At 41.0% G+C, this 26417-nt stretch overlaps 1 protein-coding gene across 6 annotated transcripts in view; it reads left to right on the forward strand.

The window, feature by feature from the left end:
• ERC2 (ELKS/RAB6-interacting/CAST family member 2) overlaps positions 1-26417 on the forward strand; it is a 1553364-nt gene that overhangs the window by 440433 nt on the left and 1086514 nt on the right. For all 6 annotated transcript variants that reach the window (XM_082265097.1, XM_082265099.1, XM_082265101.1 and 3 more), the window contains one exon: positions 24646-24813. In XM_082265097.1, the coding sequence (XP_082121223.1) occupies positions 24646-24813 (168 nt within the window). The remainder of the gene's footprint in view (positions 1-24645; positions 24814-26417) is intronic.

Raw genomic sequence — 26417 nt, forward strand, 5'->3', positions numbered from 1 at the left:
AGCTTTGGTGAACTCCATGCCCAAAAGTGTTAAATGCAGTGCTGAAAAATAATGGTGGTCACACAAAATATTGCCATTTTGGGCCCAATTTGGACATTTTCACTTAGGGGTGCACTCACTTTTGTTGCCAGCAGTTTAGACAATAATGACTGTGTGTTGAGTTATTTTGAGGGGACAGCAAATTTACACTGTTATACAAGCTGTACACTCACTACGTTACATTGTAGCAAAGTGTCATTTCTTCAGTGTTGTCACATGAAAAGATATAATAAAATATTTACAAAAAATGTGAGGGTTGTACTCACTTTTGTGAGATACTGTATAAGTGCTCACTTCCAGGTGACCCCCCAATTTGCACTATTGATCCAAATACCCAATATTTACAAAAATGTGAGGGGTGCACTCACTTTTGTAAAATACTGTATATGGTTTTGTATGGGGGATTGGAGATTTGGTCTATTGTTTATCATTCTCACTGTTACTTCTTCAACATTGCTTCGATTACCTGCACCCACTTTAGTGTGCTTTTATGTATGTTATCTGGATCTTTTCATTTATATTTATCATTGCATACATTTTCCATTGTTATATGCACGTTTGTCATATAGAATATTTCTTTCTTGATCACCTATATATTATTTTGTTGCCATTGGACAGCGCAGCACCAACACTGTACTATTAATTCTAGCACTAGATCTCCTGTGTAACTCGTACCGTTCTCTTGTAACCGTTAAACTTTTTTTAAAGCGTCGCCTATGGAGATTTTTGAGTACCATAGTTTGTTGCCACGAGTGTGCCCAATTTTAAAGCATGACATGTTAGGTATCTATTTACTTGGCGGAACATCATCTTGTACATTATACAATAATATTAATAATATTTGGGGGTTCTAAGTCATTTTCTATTAAAATACAGATTTTAACTTCTAAGCAACACATGTCAGAAAAAGGCTTAAGCCCCGTACACACGCACAGATTGTTGGCCGTAAATTGTTGGCCAACGTCCGATCTGCCGATTGTAGGCTTGTTAGTATGATGCTTCCGACAACCAACTGCGAATTTTCGGCCGAAAAAAAATCTGGTGTGCATGCTATAAAATTTTTGTTGGCCAACAAAGAATGGCCGATTGTTCCTCAGTCAGTACAGATTTCGGCAGACAAAAATCAGATGAGCAAGACTGGGCATGCTCAGAGAAGAAAACACACACTGAAAGTCAACCAGAACATGACATCACTTCTGAAGTTATTTTTTGTTGGCCAACAAAAGTCCAGTGCAAGTCTAGAGCACATTTCAACCAAGAAACAACACTGGACAAAAGTTGGCCGATCAGTTGGCCAACAATCTGTGCGTGTGTACGGGGCTTTAGTCTTCATGGCTTTAAAGTAGCCATGCCTACAATGTCTTGCTTGGTATAGTGTTTGTAACACAGGTTTCAATCTCCCTGTTTCCCTGCCTTGTCGCCCGTGCCTAGACCTGCAGATTAGTCTGGCCATGCTAGCTTTTTTGGATTCCCTTGTTGACAACCTTGGATCGGATTTTGACTATGCTCAGAACTCTGCCTGCCTTTTGACCAAGGTTTGACTCTGACTACTCTTTGTACTCTGCCTGTTCTGGACCTGGACTGTCATTGACCACTTTGCCTGTCTACCAATCAAGTACCTGTTCGCTGTGCTCAGTTCGTGCCTGCCCCGGCGTGGCAGCCAGGCACTACAGCATTGTGTATAATATTTGGGGGCAACCGAGTATTGATAAGCCTGTTTTCCTTATGGGAAAGGGAGCTGCTATAGATGAATACCCAAGCCACCTGTAGTGCCTGACCACCAACGCTAGGGGTAGGAGTGACATTAGGAAGTGGAACAAAGCATCTGGATGAGATCAAAATTGCTAAGATGAAAAAAGTAGAAAACAGTATTTTTATTGTGTCAGTTATACATGCTATGTACATTTTTAATACAATTTGAATTTTCCTCTAAGCACTGTGCTCTTGTTCAAACATTTCTGCTTTCTGTAATTGTTTTTTTATACGTATAATGGCTTTTTTCAATCTGCCATTCTGGACTTAGTTTGTATTCTTATAATTTATAACCGTTGCGTTGCTAAGTAGAATTTACCCCGGAATGTTTGACTTCCTTCTGCAGTAAGTCAAAAATATTATGACAGCTACAATTTTATGGTAACCATAAAAGTTACTGAGGTAAGTTTAGTGAGGTAATCTCAGTGTTGGAAGTTTTATTAACAAAAAACTTTTAGGTATTAGCGCATGAGTTACAATTCCCATGTGTTTTTAGAAATTTGCTGGATTTAGGCTGTACAGTAAATCCTGAACTTCAGAGTAGTCCACCTAAGCCTCCTACTTTTAGTGGTTAAAGTAGCCAAACGTAAAGTATAAAAGCCAGCTTTATGCAATTGGTTTTATGGCTCTAAAGCGGGCAGACTTTTTTTAACAGGAGATTGAGAAATTGTCATAATGTGTCTTGCTGTCGGCTCAGGCTCAAGTTCTTTTAGCAGATGGCATCAGAAAACACACATAATGAAAAGTACAAACAGAAAACTGCTGCGCTTTATATTCCAAAGTAAAGGTTAAAGTGTATGTAAAACCTAATAATAAACTTCTGTTATTTGATTTCTATGGGTCTGGTAAATATATCACTGAATGTTCTATACCTAATGGCTTCCTAACCCCTTTAAAGGTCCAGAGTCCCTGGTACTAATAATACATATACTTAAAGAACCACCCTTCCTCATAGACTTCTACGACCAATCAAAAACTTACTGCAAATATTATCAATTAGGGTCCTTTCACACGATCCGCCTTCCGATGAGCTCTGTTCTCTGTTCAGCGGGGATCTATCCGCCGATCCCCACTGAGCAGGCGGATGACAGCTCCTTCTCCGCACTGTGTGCGGAGAGGGAGGTGTCAGAGCCCCGCTGCTCTCTATGAGGGTATCGGAAGAGAGCGGACCGCCTGTGCATTCTCATCTGATCCGATCTCCTGGACGGATGGAAAATAGGGTTTCCATCTGTCCAGATTTCCCGGACAGGATCGGATGCGGGTGTCAGCGGACATGTCACAGCTGACATCCGCTGCCCCATAGGGATGCATGGAGGATCCGATCAGGTCCGCCTAAAAAACTGACAGGCGGATCTGATCAGATTGTTCGTGTGAAAGGACCCTTAATAATCATACCGTCATCAAATTCACAAACATGAAATAAGCCACTCTTTTCTAAACAAATAGGAGAAAGGAAAAACAATAACAACTCAAAAAAATCAACAACACCTATAGCAAAATACAGTATCTCACAAAAGTGAGTACACCCCTCACATTTTTTTAAATATTTTATTATATCTTTTAATGTGACAACACTGAAGAAATTACACTTTGCAACAATGTAAAGTAGTGGGTGTACAGGTTGTATAACAGTGTAAATTTTCTGTCCCCTCAAAATAACTCAACACACAGCCATTAATGTCTAAACCACTGGCAACAAAAGTCAGTATACCCCTAAGTGAAAATGTCTACATTGGGCTCAATTAGCCATTTTCCCTCCCAAGTGTCATGTGACTCGTTAATGTTACAAGGTCTTAGGTGTGAATAGGGAGCAGGTGTGTTAAATTTGGTGTTATCACTCTCACTCTCCCATACTGGTCACTAGAAGGTCAACATGGCACCTTATGGCAAAGAACTCTCTGAGGATCTGGGAAAAAAAATGGTTGCTTTACATAAAAAAGGCCTAGGCTATAAGAAGATTGCCAAGACTCTGAATCTGAGCTGCAGCACGGTCACCAAGACCATGTAGCGGTTTAACAGGGCAGGTTCCACTCAGGCCTTGCCAAGTTGAGTGCACGTGCTCAGCATCATATCCAGAGGTTGTCTTTAAGGAATAGATGTATGAGTGCTGCCAGCATTGCTGCAAAGGTTGACGGGGTGTGGGGTCAGCCCATCAGTGCCCAGATCATACGCCGCACACTGCATCAAATTGGTCTGCATGGCGTCTCATAAGGAAGCCTCTTCTAAAGATGATTCACAAGAAAGGCCTGCAGACAGTTTGCTGAAGACAAGCAGATTAAGGACATGTATTGATTGAACCATGTCCTATGGTACTGTGACATACTAAAGCAGAGCTTGATCCCCCTCCCTTCAGAGACTGGGCCACAGGGCAGTATTCCAACATTACAACCCCAAACACAGCTCTAAGACGACCACTGCCTTGCTAAAGAAGCTGAGGGTAAAGGTGATAGACTGGCCAAGCATGTCTCCAGACCTAAACCCTATTGAGCATCTGTGGGGCACCCTCAAATGGAAGGTGGAGGAGAGGAAGGTCTTTAACATCCACAGCTCCGTGATGTCATCATGGAGGAGTGGAAAAGGACTCCAGTGGCAACCTGTGAAGCTCTGGGGAACTCCATGCCCAAGAGGGTTAAGGCAGTGCTGGAAAATAATGGTGGCCACACAAAATATTGACACTTTGGGCCCAATTTGGAAATTTTCACTTACTGGTGTACTCACTTTTGTTGCCAGCGGTTTAGACATTAATGACTATGTGTTGAGGTATTTTGAGGGGACAGCAAATTTACACTGTTATACAAGCTGTACACTCACTACTTTACATTGTAGCAAAGTGTCATGTCTTAAGTGTTGTCACATGAAAAGATATAATAAAATGTACTCACTTTTGTGAGATACTGTATGTCTGATAGCGTGGTGCTTACATGTATAGGACACTTATGCATACAGCAAAATACAATCACTCTATACTGTGCGCAATCCCACACGGCAAGGTTAAATCTTGGCGAGATCGGCGTATAGAGGGACCCTAAAGTAAAGCAAACTTGCCAAATAATCAAACTTGGTCACCATTATAATACCCACTCATATGGGACATATAAATAAATGTCTATGCACTGTACATAGGTACATTAGCTTTCTAGCCATGACAAGGAGGAAGAAGAAAAGAAAGAATATGCTATCCGCTGTATAATACATTTTTTAGATTCACCAAAGAGCACAAGAGGTGAATATTGTAGTGTTATCCCACTGACAACAGTAAATAAATGAAGGGAGTGCTTGTAATACTGTATATCCCCCAAGACCCTGACCAATCTACTAATGGCCCTTAACATTTCCAAGATACAGCCCCATAGCAGGTACTTTGGATTGATGAGTCATACTTTTAAATGTTTGGCTGTAGCAGAAGGCAGTTTGTTGACTGAAGGGCTGGCGAGTGATAAAATAATGAGGCACTGCAGGCAACAGTGAAGCATGGTGTAGGTTCCTTGCAAGTTTGGGGCTCCATTTCTGAAAATGGAATTGGAGATTTAGTCAGGACCCATGGTGTCCTCAATGCTGAGAAATATAGGCAGATACTTAGTCATCATACCATAACATCAGGGAGGCATGTGATTGGCCAAAAAATTTATTCTTCAGCCGGCCAACAACCCCAAACTTACATCCAATGTAATTAAGAACTATCTTCAACTTAAAGCAGAACAAAGAGTCCTGGAAGTGATGGTTTGGTCCTCACAGAACACCAATCTCAGCATCGAGCCTGTCTGCAATTACATGAAGAGACAGAAGGATTTCAGGTAGCCTAAATCGACAGAAGATCTGTTGTTAGTTCTCCAAGATGCTTGGGGCACTGGTAGAAAGACTTTGCCCAGAGTTCGGCTTTAAGGGACACCTCTCTGTCTTTATGATCCACTCCTACCACTGCTTTTCCACGCAACTAGAGCATGATGGGAATAGGTTATCTGGTAGACTAAGGGCTTGTTCACACTTAACTAAATTTCTAACGCTTAAGAAACGCTCCTTTAGTGTTAGTATGGGCATTAGACTCACTTTAATGAGCTTTAGTATGGGTGTTAGACAGGCCTTTTACAAGCATTAATGAGTTAAAAATGCTCCCCAAATGCCCTATGGGCAGTTCTGAAGCATTTGACAAGCGTAAAGGCGTGGTAAAACTGCTCCAAAAACACCTTTTCTATTACAGTTAATAAGGTAATCTTAACGCCCCGCAACTGCTCCACAACTGCCTGCCAGAGCATTTGAAAAACGTTATCATAGACTTGAATGGGAGGCGTTGAAAGGCTTCAAATGCCTCCTGACTCAACATGAGGCTTTAATTTTGAACTGACGTGACGCTAAGGCTTCATGTTTTGTTAATGTGAACAGCACTATGTGCTGTCTATTGTATCTTGTGCATAGGCATTTGAGGGGCATTTTTAACGCCTCCCAAATGCCTGCATTTAATGCCAGTTTGAACTCAGCCCTAAAGCTTTGATAGTGTCCAATCTCCTGTAGGCAGCAGTATAACCCACTTATTTCAGAATTAATACTGATCCTTTATCTCTTTATAGAAGAAAGAAAAACTATTGTAGAATCCTACTTGTTCACTTTCTTGAGATCACATAGCTACAGTACATGAATAAGTCATTCTTGCCATTCTGTTGCCTGAGATAAAGTTTAAAGTATTTGTCCAACCATCTTTTTTCTTAGTAATAGATAGATGGGGTGGGGGGGGGGGGGAATTATAGCCATCATTGGGTCCTTACTGCTATTCAGGGATTGGTTAGAAATATATTCCCAAATTTTACTTCCCAATAACATTGTTTTACCAGAGTCAGAAATCTCCAGCTGTAACACAGGCTGAAATGCATTTTTTTAATAGAGTAAGCGAAGTCTAGGGACAGTAGTAAAAAGCAGACAAGCCTTTTTTGGGCCTGTGTATCTTTGATTTTTTTTACCTGGTGATTCTGCCAGTAACATCCTGTCCTAGGATGATAGCACTCGCTCACCATACTGTATCTATAGGGGAGCAGCATTGTCACCCTAGGACAAGACTCCACAACAACCCCTCTCTCCTTACCTCATCTCCACACCATATACTGAGGAGGTGTTCTGTAGTCCTTAGAGATAGCAAGCAACATTACTAACAAAAGTTAACCAAAGTTAGCCACCTTTGCAGCACTTTTGTGTTGTTTTTTGTGCGAAAAACTACATTAAAAAGATTGATTGTAGTTCGAAGTTTTGATGGTTCCACACTCTGATTTTAATTTCTGTTGATTCAAATAAAATTTTGGTGGAGGTGAGAGAATTTTCTTAGCCATTTGTTACAGGTAGAGTGGCTGTACTGTATATTTCTGCTACTAGTTATTACCTATTATTAGAACTGCAGACAACCTTTGCTAAAATAAAGCTTCACTCTTCACCCCATAACTTTCCTATGTACATTCAGTATTATAGATTTTTGTTTTTGTTTTTGTTTTTTACTTGTATAGCCTTTATTGTTATGTTGTAAAAAGCAGGAACATATAGAGGCTAGCTATACATTTCTTTAAACATGAAAATTAGCTGTATGAATAAGAACCATGCTTGGAAAAACTTGCATAAAAGGAAAAGTGATAACTTTACCCACCTTCATAGTAGGAACATTCACCCCCCTTTCTGCCCAGGCCAATTTTCAGTTTTCAGTGCTGTCGCTCTTTGAATAATTACTCAATCATGCAACACTGTACCCATATTAAATTTTTATCATTTTTTCACACAAAGTTTTCTTTTGGTGGTTTTTATTCACCACTGTTTTTTTTTTTTTTTTTGCACTACAAATGAAAAAAGAATGAAAATTTTGAAAACAAATGAGTTTTTCTAAATTTCTGTTATAACATTTTGCAAATAAGTATTTTTCCTTCATATATTTTGACCAACATTTATACCGCTACATTTCTTTGGTAGAAATAACCCAAATCAGTGTATATTTTTTGGTCTGCGTGAAAATTATACTCTACAAGCTAGGGTGCCAATCATTGACAATTGATCACACCTAATCTTACTGGCGACTTATCTCCTTTCTTGAGGCCCTAAAATGACAAGACAGTACAAATATCCCACAAATGACCCCTTTTTGGAAAAGTTCAAGGTATTTAGTAAAAGGCATGGCGAGTTTTTTGAAGTTGTAATTTTTTCCCACACTTCTTGTGTGGGAAAAATGAAGGAACCATCTTTTTTTTCACAAAAATGTCATATTAACAAGTTATTTCTCACACACGGCATAGGCATACTTGCAGCTAGACCCCAAAACACATTCTGCTACTCCTCCTGAGTATGGCAATACTACATGTGTGAGATTTTTTCTTAGCCTAGCCACAAAGGCGCAACATCCAAGGAGTACTTCAGACCACTTTAAGACTGGACCTTCTTTCGATATGTTTTGTTTACAATGAAAATCAGTATTTTTGCTAGAAAATTACCCCCAAACATTTTATATTTTAGTAGCCGAGGTCCTAGAGAATAAAATGGTGGGTTTTGCAAATGTTTATGTCACACAGTATTTGCGCAGCAGTTTTTTTAAAGCAATTTTACACACTATGGGTCCTTTCACATGGACTTTCTGCCCGGCGGACTCTTATTTGCTCAGTGGGGGATCGATTCACCGATCCGCTCCCTGTGCTGAGACAGATCTGTCAGATCCCCGCTCTCCTCAATGAAAGATCGGATGATAACGGACCACTTGTCCATTTTTATCCAATCCTATCCAATCCGATCCTCCAGACTGATGGAAAATAGGGTTTCCATCCATCTGGATTTCAAGGAAAGGATCATATCGGATAGCAGCGGGTGTCAGCGAACATGTCACCGCTGACATCTGCTGCCCCATAGGGGTGCATGGACCATCTGATCAGGTCGGCCTGAAAAACTGTCAGGCAGACCTGATCAGAAGACCCATGTGAAAGGGGCCTAACACATAAAACAATTTATAATGCATTTCAATGCCCACAGAGACAATATAATAGCTGCATTTTTGGTAAAATATAAAATATGGTGTTGCGCCGGATAAATAGATACCAAACGTGTCATGGTTTAAAATTGCACACGCTAGTGAAATGGCGCCAGACTTCGGTATTTAAAAATCTCCATAGACGACGCTTTATAAACCTTTATTGGTAATCAGTTTAGAGTTACACAGGAGATCTGGTGTATTTCTCTCACTCTGACACTTGTGGCAATACCTCACGTGTGCTCGATCACCGTTTACTTCTGCGTACAGGATCGACATGTGCGTTTACCTTTACACGCAAGCACAGGGGACGGGGGGCTTTAAACTTTTTATTTTTTTATTGGTGAGACACTGATACACTAACAGATGTTTTGCACACTTGTACACTGATAAATGTTTTTGTGCACTTTGACAAATTTTGATCGTCCACACTAACAGATGTTGATGTTGCAATGGAACACTATTGCACTATTACAGATGTTTTTGTGCACTGGTACAAATGTTGATGGTACACTGTGACAGATATTTTTGTGCAGTGGTACAGATGTTGATGGGGCACTGTGACAGATGTTTTTGTGCACTGGTACAGATGTTAATGGGACACTGTGACAGATGTTTTTGTGCACTGGTACAGATGTTAATGGGACACTGTGACAGATGTTTTGTGCACTAGTACAGATGTTCATGGGGACACTTAGACAGATGTTCATGGGACAGGGACTGGAAGAGTGGTGACAGTGCTGCTTGGTGTACTGTGTGGGGATGGCTGCAGTCTGTGTGATTTGTGACAGCCCTCTGTGAAAAATCATCCCTTACACAGAGATCTGTCAGCACAGGCTGAATCACACCTCCCCCCCCCCTCCCGGCACTGAGCTCTCACTAAGCTCAGCGGGGAGAATTGACACAGAGACACGTGTCTCTGTTTACACTGTGAAGGCTATGATTGGACACAGCCATCACATGATCAGGAGTGCCAATCAGAGCACCATATCCCAATCTTTGATAGCCTGTATCCGAAGATCACAGCATCACAGGATCGTGCCGCTTTGCGGCCCCACGGTCTCCCGTTCTGAGCTATGTGACGGTACGACGACTTACAACACCCTTTAGGTACAGTGGGCAGGTGGGAAGCAGTTAAAAAAAAACAACAGCATTTTGGTAGCTGTAATTATTAGAAATTATGTGAAGGGGAAATGTTGAAAATCAAGATTATATCCCTGTATAAGATATCTAAACCCAAGAACAAAAATGTAACATGTAATGTAATATTGCAGGTTAGGCCTCATGCACACTGGGTGTTTAACCTCAGTATATAAGACTCCAGCGTTTAAGTATAGGTGGAAGGCACAGGTTTACCATCCATCCCCTCTGCTGGCAGAGCATGTAAGACTCTATTAGAGGCTGACAGCTACTGCGGTGGGCAGGGGCTGGACAGTGAACCAAACAGTACTAATGTTTAGGGCAGTTTGTGCATAGGGATGATTACTGGGAACGTGGACTGCCCTAAACATCAGTACCACCTGGTGAACCATGCAGCCTCATCTAGCCGCAGCAGCTGCCAGCCCCTCGTGGAGGTTTATAGGCTGCCCACAGCAAGGCTGGACATGTGCACCTGTATATTTTGCTCACAATTAAATACTGGAGTCTCATTACCTGGAGCTAAATGCCCAGTGTTTATGAGACTTTTGGATGTGGTCACTGCATTTGTTTTGATTTTTCAGACTAAGAACATTTTTGTTTTTAGCAAGTAGAGAAAATTTCAAATGACCTTGCCAGAAATGCAGTGTCCTTGTAACTTCCTGTAAATTGAACTGAAATCACAAACAATGTTTTCTTCCTTCCAAGCTGTCTTCTGTAAACTACACATTTTCTTGTCCCCACCCCTATGTAATGGAGATGAATGGAGGAAGACACATTTGTAGTCTTAACTAAAAAAATGAAATCTTCTGATGAGATTTTGGAGGTGGGTAGGTTAGGAGTAAGATAAATTATGAAGTTAAAAGTTCTGAGGATATGTTGATAAATTAAAGAATTGAAATTGTATGAAGAAGGAGAGGTAGGAGTGTTGTAGACATTACCAAGAAGTATATTTATAAAAGTAAGATGGCACATTAGTCAGCGAACACATTCACATTAATAATAACTGATGTTCTCTGAGCATTTGATGCATTTCTAAAAATGTTCCAACCCTCTCCTATGCTAGTCAAATCTAAACCGAAGTCGGTTTGGAGTTTCCCGAAGGCAGGTCTAAAGAACATATCATTTTTAGGTAGTGCTCTTCTCTTCAGGGGCTATGCTGATTCTGAGGGACATGAACAACCATTAAAAACTGAACGCAATCTAGTTAGATGTTTTTTTCAGTTCAATTCAGATTTGTTTGCTTTTGGGGATGCTTACTCAACAATAATCTATAATAAGTTGTTTTAAGGTGTTTTACCTGCCAAAGGATTTGTATTTCAATATATTTATTAACTTGAGCATGTGGCACAGATCAAACATTCCGCTTTGCAGGGACAAAGAGAACAAGCCAAATATATGGATCAACAATATGTCAAACTGATATCCAATAAGCACTGAAGGATGGAGGGTAAAGATGTGACATTGTTTCTGGAGCATACCCCATACCAATGCTAAGAATATTAAACAAGCACAATAAGGGTCCTTTCACACGGCCGCTCCGCTGCTTTCCGTGTGTCCGCAAATCATCCTATTTTTTTGCGGATGATTTGCGGACATCAATGTAAGTGAATGGCACTGCGGGTGTCAGCGGAATACCATCCGCTGACACCCGATTTTCCTCCTGTCAGTTCTGTTCCGTTTTTATGAACGGAACAGAACCCTATTTTTCCTTCCGTGTAAAAAACGGAAAGGAAGGAAAATCGGATGTCAGCGGTGTCATCCGCTGACATCCGCAGTGTCATAGACATACATTATGTCCGCATATCATCCGCAAACGGATGGGATGATATGCGGGCACACGGAGCGGATGACAGAAATGTCATCCGCTCCCTGGAAAAAAAAAAAAAAAGTCCCGCAGCGGACCTTTCACACGGAGCGGCCGTGTGAAAGGAGCCTAAGTCTTGATGTCAGAAGTCCCATCATACACGTGGGGCAAGTAGACTGAGACGATCAACCAAGAAAGAAGAAAAAGGAGTGGGGGAAATGTAGGAAGAGAAGGCAGAAAAAGTGGAAAAGATAAAGGATTTGTATTTCAATCATCAAGAGATTTACATAGCTCTACCACACAACATAGTCCTACCTCATTTGTCTCCTCCCCACAACCATCCTATCACTGTACAATGAAGAAGGAGCACACTGGTGAGCTCTTCTTCTTGTCACTCCGCTGTCTGCTCCCATCAGCATGCTCACTGCACTGCAACACTCTTGATTGGCTCCTTATGCTGCTCCCCCCCTCAGCTCTGTTGTATAGAACCTGAAAGAGGCTAATAACCAGAGTTGTATAAAGTACTCGAAATCCATACTTGAGTAAAAGTACAAGTGCTCGATCAAAAAGTGACTTGAGTAGAAGTGGAAGTGCTCCATCAAAAAGTGACTTGAGTAGAAGTACTAAAGTATTCAACATTTTTTGTACTTAAGTATTGCAAGTAGTTTTTTTAAAAAATTTTGCTACTCAAGTACTAAAAGTAAAAGTACCAGTAGTTTTGAAAAAAAAAATTGCTACTCAAGTACTGAAAGTAAAAGTACAAGTAATGTGTTATGTAGTTATTAAAGAAAGAAGTCAAAAGTTTGAACATCATATTGTTTTTTTTATTTCTAATGCAGCTTTTATTTATACATACAGTAGCATTTATTTTCGTATGCGCTGATAATACACATGTTTTGAGCTTCATGAAACCTGCCATCTACTGTTCTGGCAGTGGTAATTTTTATAATTGTAACTATGCAGCATAAAAAAAAAATATCAGAGTAGAAGTATTGAAATCATCGAAAAAATATAGTGAAGTAAAAGTGGAAGTAGGAGAAAAAAATTCTACTCTAGGAAAGTACAGATACGGCCTTTCGGTACTTAAGTACAGTAGTGAAGTAGTTCTACTTAGTTACTATACATCTCTGCTAATAACAAGTCAAATTAAGGTACTTTCACTGCATGTATTTTAAAAAAAGGCACATTCAAGGATCTATTGTTTTTTACGTAGCTGTATAATATTGTGTGTCTTTTATTATTGCCTGGAGTTCAGCTTTAGGTATTAGACTTTTTGCAAATAATGGCACGCTGCATTAGAAACACATTTCCAAACATTTCGACTAGTCAGATGTCACATACTGTATCAAATTAGGAAACCCAGTAACCAAAGTCTACATTTGCAGCAGTGTATAAACAGTTGGATATGGTGTGGGGATTATTAAGATTAATCAAGATTTACAGTAACTGTGTCCATTTCTGTCACTTTTCAGCAGCTGTCACTGGGTAACCCCCCTCTACCCTTTCACTGAGGAAATAGATCCCATTCTGAATGTAGTTTAACCCTCTAAAGCTTGAGGTGTTCAATAGTTTGAAGAAGACAACTGGCCACATACAGTATATTCACAGCAATCCACAGATCTTCATTTTACTCTCAGGGGGAGAGGGTACTTAGATCTAATTTTACTCTTTTCTGCAATTGATTGCCAGCTTTTATTACCAGCTGAGCCTGCCAGATACTGAAAAAAAAGGCACAGGCTTCCAAAATTATGTGGTGTTGAGTGAAAAGTCAGAGGGAGAGCCTTCTTGTGTACAAAGAAAGCACATATTTCATGAATGTACTCGGTGAAGTCGTTTTAGCAAGGTCTCCCCACTTTTCCTATTTTCTAGTGCCATATGCTGTACTTTGAAATTTTTTTTTTCTCTTAACGTTAAGGAAAATTAATGAGCCATTTTAATGTGAAATGTTTATATGGCCTCAAATCCAAAAGCCTACATCGATTTCCTAAATGAGTCTACAGCCATGTTTTATGAATGCCGTTATGACTTCTGCTCCAGCGTTTTTCAAGGAAGCATGAGAGGAGGGGAGGAACTAAGTATGCCTGGCGGGTCAAAAATGGCATTCACAGTTTCCACCATGCTATCGAATTAGCTTCCATTGCAAGTTTGTAAGGACTGTGAAAACAAGCATTTGAATCCTCCTCTGTATTAGCAGAAGTAGACTTGCAGCCCTGTAAACTGTAAAGGAGTTCTTCATTCAAGGCATTACCAGTACAAAACACCTGCTTTTGTATACTTCTGGTCCAAGTGAAACACTTTAGTGAAAGTCTAATGTATCCTTGGTAAAGGACTGTATAGTCTACGTTTTTGCCGAAACTTGATCTTTCACCTTCAACAGAATTTGAATAAGATTATTGGCACAGCGGAGCCTTCTTAGAACAGAAGGTAGTCATGTCTTTTTACATCAAATATCCCAAGAATAAGAGAATGATTTATTTTATTTTTTGGAATAGTGGGCAGAGCCAGGCAGATCATTTGATTATCTGCCTTTGGCTAACTGCATTGTATATCCAGAACTGTATAGCACAGATACAGCCTAATATTACAGAGCTATTTACAGGCCAACTGTTGGTCCTTATCAATGCAGTGCCTCAAAAAAATAGTTTGTATGGAGTAGAACTTATGGAAAAACAAATATAATCCAACAGGTTATGTTTAGGCAGGCCAAAGGATCTAAAAAAAACCTAAATTATTAGGATAATTAGAATGACTAACAAACGTAGATACTAAGAGTGAGTGTTCCTTTTAATCAGGCCTTATGTTTAAAGTATTTAAAAGAATTGTCTCCCTTTCCTTTGTGTAACCTGTATTAGTAACAGATTGTTTGGTTGTGCAGCCCAGAGCAACTAGTCTACTTATAGTATGTTTGTAATGCCGGTTATAGAAGGATTGGGGGATATATTTGGTAACTGTGGGCGCCTTCAGTAATTTTTAAGTAAGGCTGGCCATACACACTGCAACAGTGTTGACAGTGAAATCAGCAAATGTCTCCTCCCGGCGGTGGGGAGCGTTGGGTGGGCAGGGGAAGCCGTATCCACTGAGTGAAGACCGTGATTATTGCTAGCGGCTATAGCAGCCGCTTTAGATAATCACAAGAGAATCCGGCAGGCTGGTTGTACCCAAGTTGATCGATCGATCACTTTGGTACATTCAGCTTGCCTCTTAACAGTTTTGAATCTCGGCCGGTTCCTGCTGAACCAGCCGAGATTCAAACTGTGTATGGCCTAAGGCAACTTTTATTTTTTATTCTGCCTAGTACCTAATTTGCAAGTTATTATACATAACATTGCTTGGTATAGCCATTGGTCTTAGATCTAGTTGTAGCTAGGAAATATTTTCAGGTATTTCAGATATTGTCTGGTTAATCAGACCCCTACAATCAGTGGCTTTTATAAAATTGAAAAATTGAAGGACTTTAGGTCTGCTTTAAATTAAGCCTGTTCTGTATATTGCTATGTCTATAAAACCTGTAACAAATAGAAAGATGTTCCCCCTGGGGGTGGGACTTTGACAGCAATCACACTTCCACGAAGAGTAAAATTAAATCATTTATTGGCTAACAACAAAATAAAATAGATCAAAAGAGGATCTAATAATATACAATTTTACAATATGTACAAAGTTATAGTGTGTGGGTGTAAAACCATAATGGAATGAAAATAATACATTTGCTGTGGATATGCTGAGATGAGGAAATCCTCCAACCCGATGCATTTCAGGCGGATAAGCCTTTCTTCAGGGGTCTGGAAATGGAGAATATTGATTTCCTAAACAATGTAGTAAATGGTATCATGCTAGTTACATAGATTGTAATGTGTGTAAATATTACTCCTTAGTAGGATATAGCATAATAATCAGTCAAAACAAACATAAGTAATCATAAAGTGCATACCGAATGAATATTGAGGTGCAACAAGAGAGTCACAACAGATAAAATCGAGAAGAATATAGAAGGATCTGCTGTGAAGGATGCTGTCGGTGCACCAAGGGGTACTGCCAGATGGTATCCTCCCCTCAGGGGGCTTCAGCGAGGATGCCAGACAAGTAGGTCACGGCGGTGTCTCTGCTGGTATATGTAGGTGGATTAGAAGTATGTGTGATAATATTAGCATGATATGCAGCCATTATTCTTAGTTAGAATATGTAGTAGAATGCGAGGCGGTATACCTTGTGGGGTATGCCAGATAGTTGCTAGATAAGTGCGAAGTGTGTGTTTTCCAAGACGAGGATAGTTCTCTGGAACACATATTTTTAAATAAATGTCAATTTGTAATGTTTATCAAGTATGACCAGGTTGAAGCTGCGTTACAAAGTACCTTAGTATTGCTGTAAGTGGGTAGCATTTCAGTGGAAAGTTCTTCCAGAGAGATCAGAGGGGAAGGGTCATGCGTCCCCCCAAGGTAGTTAGGAATGGGACGACCTCAATGCTGTCTATAAAACCTGAACTTAGGATGTATTTGCCAATACTAAGGGCTTGCAATGACCTTTCCTCCTTACCTCTCCCTCTTTCCCAATGCAGTGGGCTATCCCTCTCTGTCCAGCAAACAGGTCCAAATTGCTGGAAGGTGTGCCAGGACACCCACTTTAGAGCCCAAAGTCTAGAATTCCATTCTGGGTACTCAGGGTTTCTTGGCTTCTCAGTACTCATGGCAGTAAATGAAGGCAGGCATCTATTGGTATCTACTTATATTTTTAATATTTAAAAATATTTTTTTAAGTACAGATACACTTTAAATACATGTTAAAGACATACTCTTTTTTTTTTTTTTTAAAAAACAATGCCTTGTGCATTAATGTCCATATTTCATGGCATTTAATCAGAACTGACAATTTGGTAGCTTTATTTTTTGGTTGCTATGGGTTAGGCATCGTTCAGACAGGGTGTACATAACCATGTAAGTGCACAACTATGCACCCAAAGGATGTCACATTGGGTTGAAGCAAATATGTCCATGCAGCCGCTTTAAAACAATTAACAGCAATGGGATCGTCTGCACGGGGATGCATGAAACATCTGAGCATCCTCATGAGGGTAAACACAGCCTTCCGCAGGCGTACAGTGGCCTAAGGCTTGGTTCACATGTATGTGTGAACCTTTGTGCACACACATCGCCTGTGGGGTAATGCATTGATTTAAATGGGCTGCCCTACCCGCAAGAAATGCAGGGAAAGAAATCCTCGACCCTTTTTTAAAAAATGTGCCGCACCGAAACGCATGGTGCTGAGGCCTAGTGTGGTTTGACATAATTAAAAACACACGCAAGTGCCGATGTGTGGGGGTGCCAGTAAAAATTATGGCCACTCTCATGGCTGCTAAAGAACAGCGTGTTTCTGTGCAGGTTGGGAATGTTTATGATTATGTGCACATTCCTGACCCACACTAGGGTGAACCTATAGCCTTATTGTGCTCTTTTTTAAAAAAGGGAAGAGGATATTCTAAGTTTATACATATATTCTTATAATGTATTTTTATTATTTCAGTTCTAAAAAGCATCTTATACATGATTATTTATTGCAGGGATTCCCAAACTACGGCCCTCCAGTTGTTCAGGAACTACAATTCCCATCATGCCTAGTCATGTCTGTGAATGTCAGAGTTTTACAATGCCTCATGGGATGTGTAGTTCTGCAACAGCTGCAGGGCCGTCGTTTGGGAATCCCTGATTTATTGAATAAGTGAATACTTCTTAATAGTAATATTAAGAATGAGTGGACCTGTTACTCCTCATACTAGCCATTTTTGAAAAAATAAGTATTTCTGTAGTCCACATTTGTAGAAACAGTAGCGGCTAGCACAGTGCAGTTCATCAGAAAAAAGTCTTTATCATAGAGAGAGGTAAACTCTGCAATACCCATGCTATATGAAGAAGGGCATCCGTAGAAATCCTTTGCATATACTGTACTTATTCATTGCTCATGTCCTGCAACAATATTGGACTAGGATCATGTATAATGATAGGGATAATGGGATGCTTTATTTTATGTACTATTTTCCTGTTTAACCTCTTGCCGACCACCCGCTGCAGTAATACTGTGGCAAGGTGGCTTTGCTGCATGAACCGCCGTACCCATATGTCGCTCCTCAGGAGAAGGGATGCTGATCCGCAGGGTCGGCGGCAACCACGATCACACACCGGAGTGACAAACCAGCGGTCTGCCGTTATAAACATGGCAGACCGTTGTTCTGTCAGCAGTCAACACAGGGCTCCTGTGTTCCTCATTTAGGAACACAGGTCCCTGTGTTGATTCCATAAACCATCCCCCTCACAGTTAGAAAACATTCCCTAGGCATATAATGCAAAGAGGGGGGGAATTGGGACTTTGAATGAGACACCTAGTCCTAAACCGACAGGTATCTCCAACCCTGTGAGTCAAATAGCAAAAAAGAAAGGGGTTGGGACTTTAAATGAGGCAATGGCCAACAGCTGATGAAATGATGTATATATATAAAATACATGAACAACAAGTAAATACAATTTATCATTCCAAGAAATGACACCATATCATACATATAATCAAGGTACAGCATGTAATAGTAGTAAGGCTGCATCAGTAAACACTCAACGTGTTTCATGCGTTAAACACATTTGCTCAGGAGTGGATGCAGGACATAGGTCTGCAAAAAAAGTATATGCATCTATGGAACTTATCCCAAAACTGGAAGAAATATATGATGACTTATGAATAGGCTCAGAGTTGGAATAGTTTTGAGGATGGCAGGTAGCTGAGAAATATAATGTCCAACCCGGGAGCTGAGGGAGCATGACCAGTGGCAGTTCAAAGCACAACCCAAGCCCACTCCAGAGATAGGAGGTCCCCATCAAAAAGGGTATAAATATGTACATGCAGCAGCAAAAAAGTATATCTGTAAAGAAAATAAAATAAGCAATGTATAAAGAGTATTGAGATAATGCTGCTTCCATGTTAATGTAAATATCTGAAGAAACTGGGAAACCTGATCCAACCATAGGATAAGTAGTGAAGTAGAAATAGGGACAAAAAGTGAGCAAACCAGGAAAGTGGAGAGTGATACTTAGGAGATAGTGAGTGAATAGGAAAAAAGAAAGCAATTAGTACCCAAAAGGGTGTTAGCCCAAAGACAAAGCCAAAGAAGGAGTCCATATAAATGAGGAAACCAATGTGCCCAATGTGCAGGCCATAGAATGGTAGTAAATGTTATGGCTTAACAAGAGTGTAAAGGATACACAATCATATAGAAGTATAAAGAAATGATAAAAATCTGTGAAAATAGCAAAAGGTAGGGAGTACAAAGTAAATAAAGTGAGTAAAAAAGAATAAAGTCCAAAAAAGTAAGCACTTGGAAAAATTAAAAACAATGAGGAAAAAATGAAATAGAAATAAAAAGAAGAGTAAGTACACTCACTCAGTATATTTTTTATATACTGTATTTTATATATACTGGCTCAGTTTTCCAAAATGTTGTTTTTTCTTCTGTAAGACGCTATGGTTTTCTTGTCTTCATCATATTATCAATAAAATATTATTTTTATACATCATTTCGTCAGCTGTTAGCCATTGCCTCATTTAAAGTCCCAACCCCTTTCTTTTTGTTATTTCACCCCCTAGGCATACATTTAATCGCCCCTGGTGTTAACCCCTTCCCCTGCCAGTGTCCTTAGTACAGTAACAGTGCATATTTTTAGCACTGATTACTGTAGTAATGTCACTGGTCCCCCCCAAAAATGTCAGTTTGGTGTCCAATCTGTCCGCCGCAGTGTCGCAGTCACGCTAAAAATCGCTGATCGCTGCCATTGTTAGTAAAAAAAAAAGAATTAAGTAAAAATAACATAAATCTTTCCCCTACCAATCAACATACACTTACTGGGATTTTTTTTACCAAAAAAATGTGGCAGAATACAAATTGGCCTAAAATTATGAAAAAATTTTATTTTAAAATTTTTTTTATTGGAAATGTTTTATAGCAGAAAGTAAAAAATATAGTTTTTTTTTTAAATTGTCGCTCTTTTTTTGTTTATAGTGCAAAAAATAAAAATCGCAGAGGTGATCAAATACCACCAAAATAAAGCTCTATTTGTGGGGGGAAAAAAGGACATCAATTTTATTTAGGTACAGAATCGCACGATGGCGCAAATGTCAGTTAAAATAACGCAGTCCAAAATCGCAAAAAATGGCCTGGTCATTAAGGGGTTTAAACCTTCTGGTCCTTAAGTGGTTAAAAAGATCTACAGTCACCATTGTCAGCCTTCAGTCATGAAAATTTGAATTGGTAGAGCCATTGGAGCTTCCAGTAAAACTCAAAAAGCAGCAGGAAAAAGTGAAATGTTATATTTACAAACTTGCTTGATTTTTTGGGGAGATAATAAAGAGTTTAAGGTTTGTGCATTCACTTTTAATAATGTAGCAATGTTTCCAGGCCTTGGGCCTGAGGTGGGTCTGCCATCAGTACCGGTAACACTTCCAACGCATTTAAGTTGTATGAGAACTGAGACAATGACCATTCCGGCATCTTTGGTTTGTTTGGTGTATTGTATATTGGGGATGGGAGAAGGGAATGAGTGGGATACTCCTCTGGCTCTTCTAGACTTAACTTGAGACTTTGTACAAAAATGCTCACTAGCGCTGTCTTGGCGCCAGCTGAATGCTGACCAGCGCTTCCTGATGCTTGCAAATTCTGTTTGGTTGAATTAGTGCTGGAACCTCGACTTTAACTTGTTTGTTAACTCAGAAGATCCAGGACTGTAGAACTCTCGACTCCTGACACTCGATTTAGCTCAAGTGTCATTGAACAGCTCCCTCCAACCCTTCACTGGCTGAGGTAGCTCCTTGTCACTGTTTGTGCGGTTGCAACTCTTAACTCTGTACACTGCACACTGTACACTGACTCTTCATGGCCCAACCACGGGTACCCCCTTTTATATTCAGGGTCCTCTGACTAGGTACCCCCTCTAACACTTCAGGGTCCTCTGACTAGGCACCCCCTTTACAGCTAGCTGACTCCTGGATCCCTGAAACCTTCTCTGGAGTGGTCCCCTCTACACTTGGCAGACCCTTAGTACATTTCACAGTACTCACGTCCTTGGCAGGCTTTCCGGGAACTGGACCCCTCCTGCTCCACTGGTCCTTGGCACACCGGATCCCCTCTGCAGATCAACTCAGCACTCTCTGGATTCCCAGGTAGCCACCCGGAACACCCGATCCTTCTGACAGGAGGAGAGACAGCCATACTCTCCCTTATGGGACTCTGCTTCCTACCAAAGACGCTGCGTCATGCGGTCCCTCAGAACTTATACCCACTCCCAGAATCCTCTGCGGCAGAATCTGCCTTCTGGGGTAGATACAGGCCTGAGTGTGTCTTTGATTGGGTTTCCTCCACTGCCCAATGGGAACCCTCTCATGGAGCTAGTGGGGAGACTCCCCTCTCAGCAGACACATCTGGGAGACATGACTGCCAGCTGAAATTATGGCCCTGCTGTTAGGCAGCAAAGGCCCACTATACTTTTACCTAACACCTACCTGTAGGGTGCTACATCAAGAAGACCAAATGATATTGTATCAAGCAGAATATATAAAAGTGTTATTTAGGAATTATTTTGCTTATCTTTATCATGTCTGTAAAATGTAACGTCTCTGAGTTTCATGGTAGCTATATACAGCCTTTTCATCAGAACACATAGAAGCGTGTTCAGTTTCGATATCACGTGGCTTTTTTACTTCCTAAATGTTTGGGGGTTGATATTTGCTGCAATGTTGGGGGTTAATATTAGCTGCAATTAAGTTTGTCTTCAGTGTGTACTAGAGAGTTTGACAGTTGGAATCCTGTTGGTCAGTATGGGCAAGTACAATACAATCGTAAAGACTAGGTTCACCTTTTCTTTCCCCTGAGTACAGCTATCCCATGTACAAAAAATACCATTAAAGCAGTATTAAACCCAAAACCAAAACTGTAATATATTGCAGCTTACCACTAATTGGATGTGGTAGCTGCATTCGTTTTCTAATGCCTCGTACACACGCAACGATTATCGGCCGACCAATCGTCCGACTTTTGTCCAGAGTGGTGTTTTGTTGGTTGGAATGTGCCTAGACTGCACACGAATTTTCTCGGCTAACAAAAATCAACTTCAGAAGTGATGTCATGTGCTGGTTTACTTTCCGTGTGTTTTTCTACTCTGAGCATGCCCAGTCTTGCTCATCAGATTTTTGTCTGCCGAAATCTGTACTGACTGACGGAAAATCGGCCGTTGTGTTGACGGCCAACAAAAATTTTATAGCCTGCACACCAGATTTTTTTCGGCCGAAAAGTCGGAGTCGGTTGTCGAAAGCATCATACTAACAAGCCGAAAATCGGCCGATCGGACGTTGGCCGAAAATTCCCAGCCAATAATCAATGCGTGTGTACAAGGCATTAGGCTTTTTTGCCCTCTGTTTTCACCTAGTTGTCTGGTCAGTAACACACCTCCTATATTGGAGCACCCCCTCTCTTGATGAATTAGCACAGGGGGGCACCTTTGGATAGCAGCATTGAGCATTGTCAGCCTGGGGGGGGGGGGGAGAGGAGTTTTAGATGTACTAGCAGGTTTAAATACACTAACAACTTGAAGCCAAACTCCAGATCACATTTTAGAATCAGTTACAGCAAACATTTTTTTTCCCTTTTGGGATAAAGGTTCAAAAAAATAAAAGTTGATCATTGTATGCACCCCTGTCAGGGTAAAATGATTTGTCTTATCTCTGTAACTGATAAATTCTGCTGCAGAGCTTGTTCTTTTGAAAAACTTACTGGCTCGATCACCAGGTGAAAATAGACGGAAAAAAAAGCCTGAAAATGAAAATGAACGCAGCCATTGCATAATACCATAATAAATGGTAAGCTGCAATATAATAAATGTTTGCTTTTAGGTTTAATATCACTTTTATGTACCTCTGTTGCAGAAAAGTAAAACCTTTCTAATATTATAGGGCAGACCTCACCTCATCTTCCAGGTTCTTTTAAAGAAAACTACTCCATGACTTCCTAGTATATGTCTTTCAGGATGGGAAAACTGTTAGGCCCCTTTCACACAGGCGGACCGTTCAGATCACCTGTCACCTGTCAGTTTTTTTTCATGGTCACCCCATGCATCTCTATGGGGCATCGGATGCCAGCGGACATGTCAAATCTGAACGGATGGAAACCCTATTTTCCATCCGTCCAGCGGATCGGATGGTATCGGATGAGAACGGACCGATTGGGACCTAACAGCTGTGTCTCCGCACACAGCACGGAGAACAGCTGTCATCCTCCTGCTCAGTGGGGGATCGGCAGATCGATCCCCCGCTGAGATAAACGGAGATTGAGGGAGTTTTTCAGCATCTGACCTCTGGCCTCATTTAAACATACCCTGCACCTGTGCCCCCCCCAACTCCTCCCCCTCTTTTAGAAGATTCTTCCTGTACACCCTGTAGTTCCAAGCTCCTGGAATGCAGTCATTGTCAGTAAAAATTGTTCTCCTTGAAACCTAGCCAGTGCCCTCCTCTGCCGATTAATCCTTTTGTTCTTTACCTTCTTCTTGCATAGATCATACTTTGCAGAAGCCAAGCCATCACATACCAGCCTATGTGATGCAGAGCTTTAGTATTAAAGACAGGAGAAGCGTGTCCATGGAAGTCTGTAAAGCTCACCATACACTAAACTATCTGATTGTATAATCTCTTTTAGATCTGTCATCAACTATGTAGTGCAAGGGCCTGCCTGATTGGATACAGAGTGATTTAATAGATAGGCGCGTCCTCTTTTTATATGGTTTTGGTCAATCTAAAGGAGATTATACTATCAGATTGCATAGTGCCTGGTAATGAAATTGTTGTGTTTCCTCCCCGGGCTGGATTACAAGAACAATGGGAGCTGAGTGCCTCTGCCCACTCCCTCCCGTGTACTTGTATAAAGCTGGCCATATACTAGTATATATACTATATACTATACTATATACTGTACTATACTACAATTTCCTATAGATTTACCGGAACTTTGGAATAGGAGGAACCACCTAACTATCTAGTCAATTTGTATCAAATCAGTCAGGCCCTTGCACTGCATAGTAAATGGTAATGTAGATCTAAAGAAAATCAGATTGTACAGTGTATGGCCACCTTAAAGCTGTTGTATACTGCCGAAAAAAAAAAAAAACCCTGCAAGACAAAGGCATAATGAGTTAGTATGCATCGCATACTACTGTAGCTCATTATGAAATACTTACCTTAAAACGAAGCCCCGACACGGACACCCGGACACCGCTGTAGGAGCTGTCATGCTCCCTCGGCATCTCTTCCGGTTTCTGCGGCTCCGGCGCTGTGAGTGGCTGGAGCCGAGATGACGTCACTCCCGCGCATGCGCGCAGGAGTCACTTTCCGGCAAGTAGCCCGCTAGCGTCAGCGGCTGCATGCAGGGCAAATATCTCCTAATCTGTGCCGGTTTAGGAGATATTAATTGTACCTACAGGTAAGCCTTATTATAGGCTTACCTGTAGGTATATGTAAAAAAAAAATAGTATTCTATCACTTTAAAGGAAGAAGTATAAAAGTTTGTGGAAATAAAAAACAGGAGATATAGTATTGAGGGAGTTGTGGTCCAGAGAGGTAACACATGCCCTATTCTGTGATGCAGTAAGGCAATGCATGATGGATATTGTATTTTTTTTTAATTTTGAACAGAGAGGTGCACATTGAAGGCTGCCATGGACTAGGTAAGATATGCTGTGAGATATATGCACATTGGGATGGCTTGGGCCGAAAAGAAAATTGAATTGAATTTAATAGAAAATTGCTCTGTTTATTATGAAAAGTGAAATTTTGCCTAAAAAGGTGAACTTAGCCTTTAAACTACTCCCACATAGATCCCTTTTATTTATGTTTTTTCTGTTTTCTTCAGGTGGATGCTTTACGGCTGAGACTGGAAGAGAAGGAATCATTTCTGAACAAGAAAACCAAGCAGCTTCAGGACCTTACAGAGGAGAAGGGCACCTTGGCTGGGGAGATCAGAGATATGAAAGACATGCTCGAAGTCAAAGAGAGGAAAATTAATGTCTTACAAAAAAAGGTACTGCTTCAACAACCATGAGTCTTTCCTAAAGCTGAATATAGTACACATTGGAATATGATTTCATCCAGTGTATGTGATTCTGTGCACACTGTAGTAGGTCTATATTCCTGGTCTTAGGAAAACGTAAAACTTGGTGACCTCTTCTAGGTTTGATGTGGTACGCATTCAGGGGCAGCCTTCTGCGCACCATTGTAAGGAGTCATTATTTAGGCGGTTTGGCCTTACTCCCCTGACATTTTTAATTAAAGTAGAACTATAGGCAAAACCTATTTTGTTTTCTTTTTTTTTTTTTTCATTTTTCATGGACAAAGTAGGGTTATAACCCCTGTAAAACTTGTTTTTTGCCATTTGTGCCCCGTTGTGGAGATTTCCCTTCACTTCCTGTCCCATAGCCAAACAGGACGTGAGGGAAAATCCCTGCAACTTAGAGGAATTCCTTGGGGACCCCCAGGCCACCAAAACTACTGCCTCCATTGGAAGATTTTTCTTCTGTTACTTTTCTGGGGACAACCCAAAATTCGGGATTTTCTTTTACTTTCACTTTCAATGCTAATAATGGTAAACAGGACAAGAGAGGGAGAATCTACCGAACGATGGCAATAAAATCTGACAATTGTTCTAAACCCTCTCCACTCTATCCAAAACTAAAAAAAAAAGTTTTGCCTTTAGTTATACTTTAACCGGTTGCCGACTGCGCACAGTATATTTACTGCGGCAGTCAGCCCCGGCCAGGCAGAGTGACGTAGATCTACGTCACTCACCTGTCACTGCTATTTGAGCCAATAGCGGGCGAGCGCGCGCCCGCCTCGGCTCGTTCAGGGAGGAGTGCAGGCGTGTGACCGGCGGACTCCTTTGTGCAAGAAGGAAAAGGATGAGCACTGCCAGATCCCTACAAAATGAGCTCCAGCAGGCCACTGGTGTGAATATCTCTGACAAAACAATCAGAAGCAGACTTCATAAAGGTTGGCCTGAGGGCCTGACATCCTCTAGCGAGCCATGTGCTCACTGCCCGGCACCATGGAGCTTGATTGGTATTTGCCATTGAGCACCAGAATTGGCAGGTCCACCATTGGGCCCTGTGTTTCACACACATGAGAGCAGGTTCACCCTGAGCACATGTGACATATGTGAAAGGGTCTGGAGAAGCCATGAAGGATGTTATGATGCCTGTAACATCATTCAGTATGACCGGTTTGGTGGTGGGTGAATGATGGTCTGGGGAGGCATAGCCTTGGAGGGATTCACAGACCGCTACAGGCTAGCCTTGCTGCCATTAGGTACAGAATTGGGATGAAATCCTTGGACCCATTGTCAGACCCTACGCTGGTGCAGTGGGTCCTAGGTTCCTCCTGATGCACGACAATTCCCGGCTTTACGTGGCTAGAGTATGCAGCCAGTTCCTTGAAAATGAAGGAATTGATACCATTGAATGGCCCCCACGCTCACCTGACCTAAATCCAATAGAACACCTCTGAGACATTATGTTTCGGTCCATCAGAACACTGCCAGGTTGCACCGCATTCTGTTCAGGAGCTCAGTGATGCCCTGGTCCAGATTTGGGAGGGAATACCCAAGGACACCATCTGTTGTCTTATTAGGAG

Source organism: Pelophylax lessonae, assembly GCF_965119305.1.
Source record: "Pelophylax lessonae genome assembly, chromosome: 8".
NCBI classification, from domain to species: domain Eukaryota; kingdom Metazoa; phylum Chordata; class Amphibia; order Anura; family Ranidae; genus Pelophylax; species Pelophylax lessonae.